At 45.9% G+C, this 3,271-nt stretch overlaps 1 protein-coding gene across 1 annotated transcript in view; it reads right to left on the bottom strand.

Annotated features, from left to right (window-relative positions):
• BBOF1 (basal body orientation factor 1) overlaps positions 1-3,262 on the bottom strand; it is a 35,340-nt gene extending 32,078 nt beyond the window's left edge. Inside the window, exon 1 of the mRNA XM_006778772.2 lies at positions 3,144-3,262. Within this exon, the coding sequence (XP_006778835.1) occupies positions 3,144-3,208 (65 nt within the window). The 5' untranslated portion in view covers positions 3,209-3,262. The remainder of the gene's footprint in view (positions 1-3,143) is intronic.
• Between the last annotated feature and the right edge of the window lie 9 nt (positions 3,263-3,271).

The following is a 3,271-nucleotide window of genomic DNA, read 5'->3' as shown; positions in this document are numbered from 1 at the left end:
CTCCTTACACTATCTTTGTATTTTTGGGTTCTTTTTTCATTTTGCTTTTCTGGTTGGGTGATTTTTGCTTCTTTGTATTTCAAATCGTTGACTTGATTCTTGCAATCCTCTAGTCTGCTGTTGGGAGTCTGTATAATATTCTTTATTTCAGTCAGTGTATGCTTAATTTCTAGTTGGTCCTTTATCACCACCTCGAGGATCTCATTAGATTTCTTGTAGATCTCATTAAGTTTATCAGCAGTTTCTAGAAAATTCTTGAAAAGCCTTAAAAGTGTGGTTTTGAACTCTATATCCAGTAGTTTGCTTTCCTCCATTTCTGTCATTTGTGACTTGTTTCTTTGTCTCCACATTTTTTATGCCTCCCTGTGTTGATAGAGTGGCTTTCTATGTTAGGTGTCCTATAGGGCCCAGTGGCTCAGCCTCCCCGATTACTTGAGGTGGACACTCTTATGCACCCCTTTGTGGGCTTTGTGCACAGTCTTGTTGTAGTTAAGTCTTGATTGTTGTAGGTATCACTAGAAGGAATTGACCTCCAGGACAATTGGCTGTGAGAATCATCTGTGTCTTCAGTGGGAGAACTTCTGAGCTGGAGACACTCTTCTGGGGCAAGACTTGCTTCAGTGGGGCTTTGGTGCTCACTGAGTCTGCCCCTTGAGTGTGTCCCTTATGGATCTGAGGAGTTGTAATTGGATGGTCCACTGGGTACACTGGCTCTTGGATCTCTAAGGAGGTGCTAATTTAGCCTCTGCCTGAGACTACCCATAAGGAGCTATGGAGAGATTCCTCTTCTTTGTTTGGGGTTTCGAGGTGCCCAGATGAGGCCCAGCTGTGAAGCAATGCAAGCTGCTGTGGGGCCTTGGGCCTTCTTTTGGAAGTTCTGGGTCTCTCTGATTCAGCTCCAGTTTGTTAGGTAATTTTCAGGTTGCAAAGGGCCAGGCCTTTCATATGCAAAAGCCTCTGTGCACAGCTTGGGTGGGGTGGGGTCTCAGGGGATCAACAGGGCGGAGCAAGCAGCTATGGCTGCTCCTCAGTCCTGCCCTAAGAGGCCCCGGATCTCAGTGTCCCGGTAATCACTGCAAGCACCTCTGAGAGAAAGCCGCCCTTGAGTTCTGCCCGCTGCTACAGTCTAGTTTCTCCCTATATAGAGACTCACCCGGAACTGGAGTTCAGAGCATTCGGGAGCTTGAGACTCTCTCCGGATTGAAAAAGACAACCGCGTCCTCAGCTGCCAGCCCTCTCCACATGTGCCATGTCCTCAGCTACCAGCCCTTTCCATGTGCGCCACGTCCTCAGTTGCCAGCCCTTTTGGCGTGCACCTCCGTACCTCTGTACTTTACTTCCACACCTCCTCTGAGTCTCAGTGCTTTTCTCTTTCCTTCTAGTTGTAGAATTTCCACTCAGCCAGCCTTCCTGTGGTTCTGGATGATGTCCGTTTTGTCTTTTAGTTGTATTTTTGAAGTGGTTGTGCGAGGCAGCAATTTCCGGTGTTTACCTATGCCACCATCTTGGTTTCTCCCACCCTTGGCACTTTTTAAAAGTGCTAGACTAACTATGCAGTTATGTGGTGTTTTTTTAAAAGTCACACTGTCGAAGAATACTTATATTAATAAATGGGGAAAGTTACAAATAAGTATGTACACTAGGCTATCATTTCCAAAAGATAAAAGAATATCCCCAAATGATAGTAGTGGTTATATCTGGATGATGAATTACAGGTGATTTTTATATTCTACTTGGACTTTCCATGTTTCCTAAACTTTCTGTACTGAGCATTTATTACTCTCTTAAACAAGTAACTTCACAAACTTTACAAATTTGGGGATTCTCTTATATCCCATATATAGTATTGTTGGACACCATGTATGACTCCAATGTGTCTAGGGACTACCAGGGCCACCTAATAGGTTAAGTGACAATTAGCAGCAGCTCCAAACCTGGAAAGGATTAGTGCTACAGTTAGTTCTGATCATTTTGGAGAAATCTGAACAATTAGCCAATTTGGTTAAATCCTTTACGCTTTCCTTTGAACCAAAAGGAATCCCTAGAAGACCCAAGGAACTGCTTCAATCATCGAGAGATCCTTTAGATGTTCAAGATCATCTCAACCACACAGTAGAGAGATCTCAGACTAGGATCAAGAAAGAACGAACCCAGAGCACAGCTCTTGTGGAATAAACATGTAAGTTGAAGCATATACAGGCAGATACCTTAATTTATTTATTGAACAAATAATAAGCATCTGCTGTGTGCCAGGCTCTCTGCTAGGCGCTGGAGATATGGTGAATAATGCTCAGTGCCTATTGTAGAGAAGTTTATAGTCTTGAGCAGGGATTCCCAACCCTGGCACTGCGGCCATTCTGAGCTAAATGATTCTTTGCGGTGGGGGGTGTGGGGGTTGTCCGGTGCATTGCAGGATGTAAAGCAGCATCTCTACTCTTCTCTAGATGCCAGTAGCACACATTCCCAGATGTGACAATCAAAATTGTCTTCAGGGACGTTGCCAAATGTGCCCTGGAAGGCAAAATCGCCCTGGGTTAAGAACCACTTATCTAGAGTACTGCTGTCCAACACCACTGTCTGTAGTGATGAAAATGCTAGATGTCTGGGCTGTCCAATACAGTTACTGCTAGCAACATGTGTCCACTGAGGTTATGAAATGTGGCTAGTACAACTGAGGATCTGAATTGTTAATTTAATTTTAATGTAGCCACATATGACCAGTGACTACCCTATTGGACAGCGCTGGTCTAGAGGACCTCCAATATCCCAATAAATGTTATCCTGGCTTTCACTTCTAGCGTCAGACCTCTTCCTCCTCATTCTCAGCTCTTTGTTCCTCCACAAGCACCTATTTCATTCGGTCTATTTTTGGGGAACCTGTCTGCCTCCATCGTTAATGCATTACACATAGGTAGGGGCTGTGTCTAAATGACGTCTGGGCCCCAAATCTCATCCTAGTGGCTAAGCTGAAGCAGTCAAGTCGGGCATGCATTTGGGAATCTCTGAACAATGGGAACTGTCCTCAGAATCCGGGAGAGCGAGAGAAAAGTCCAGGAGAGCGGGCAGCCAGGTGCCAGTCAGCCAACCCCTGCGGGCCCCCGGCCCGAATCCCGGGAGAGGACCCCAGCGTGGGTTCTCCTTACTTCTTCAGAAGCTTGTCTTTGTCTTTGCTCTTGCCTTTCCTTTTGCTCTTGCCCCGAATCGGCATCTTGGCTTCTCCAAGGGCCGGGCTGTCTCGCCGCCGCCCAGCCCGGGTTCGGTCTCTAAGGGA

Source organism: Myotis davidii, unplaced genomic scaffold (genome assembly GCF_000327345.1).
Source record: "Myotis davidii unplaced genomic scaffold, ASM32734v1 scaffold309, whole genome shotgun sequence".
NCBI classification, from domain to species: domain Eukaryota; kingdom Metazoa; phylum Chordata; class Mammalia; order Chiroptera; family Vespertilionidae; genus Myotis; species Myotis davidii.
The sequence above is the reverse complement of the archived record's forward strand: the minus strand, read 5'-3'. Positions and strand labels throughout refer to the sequence as shown.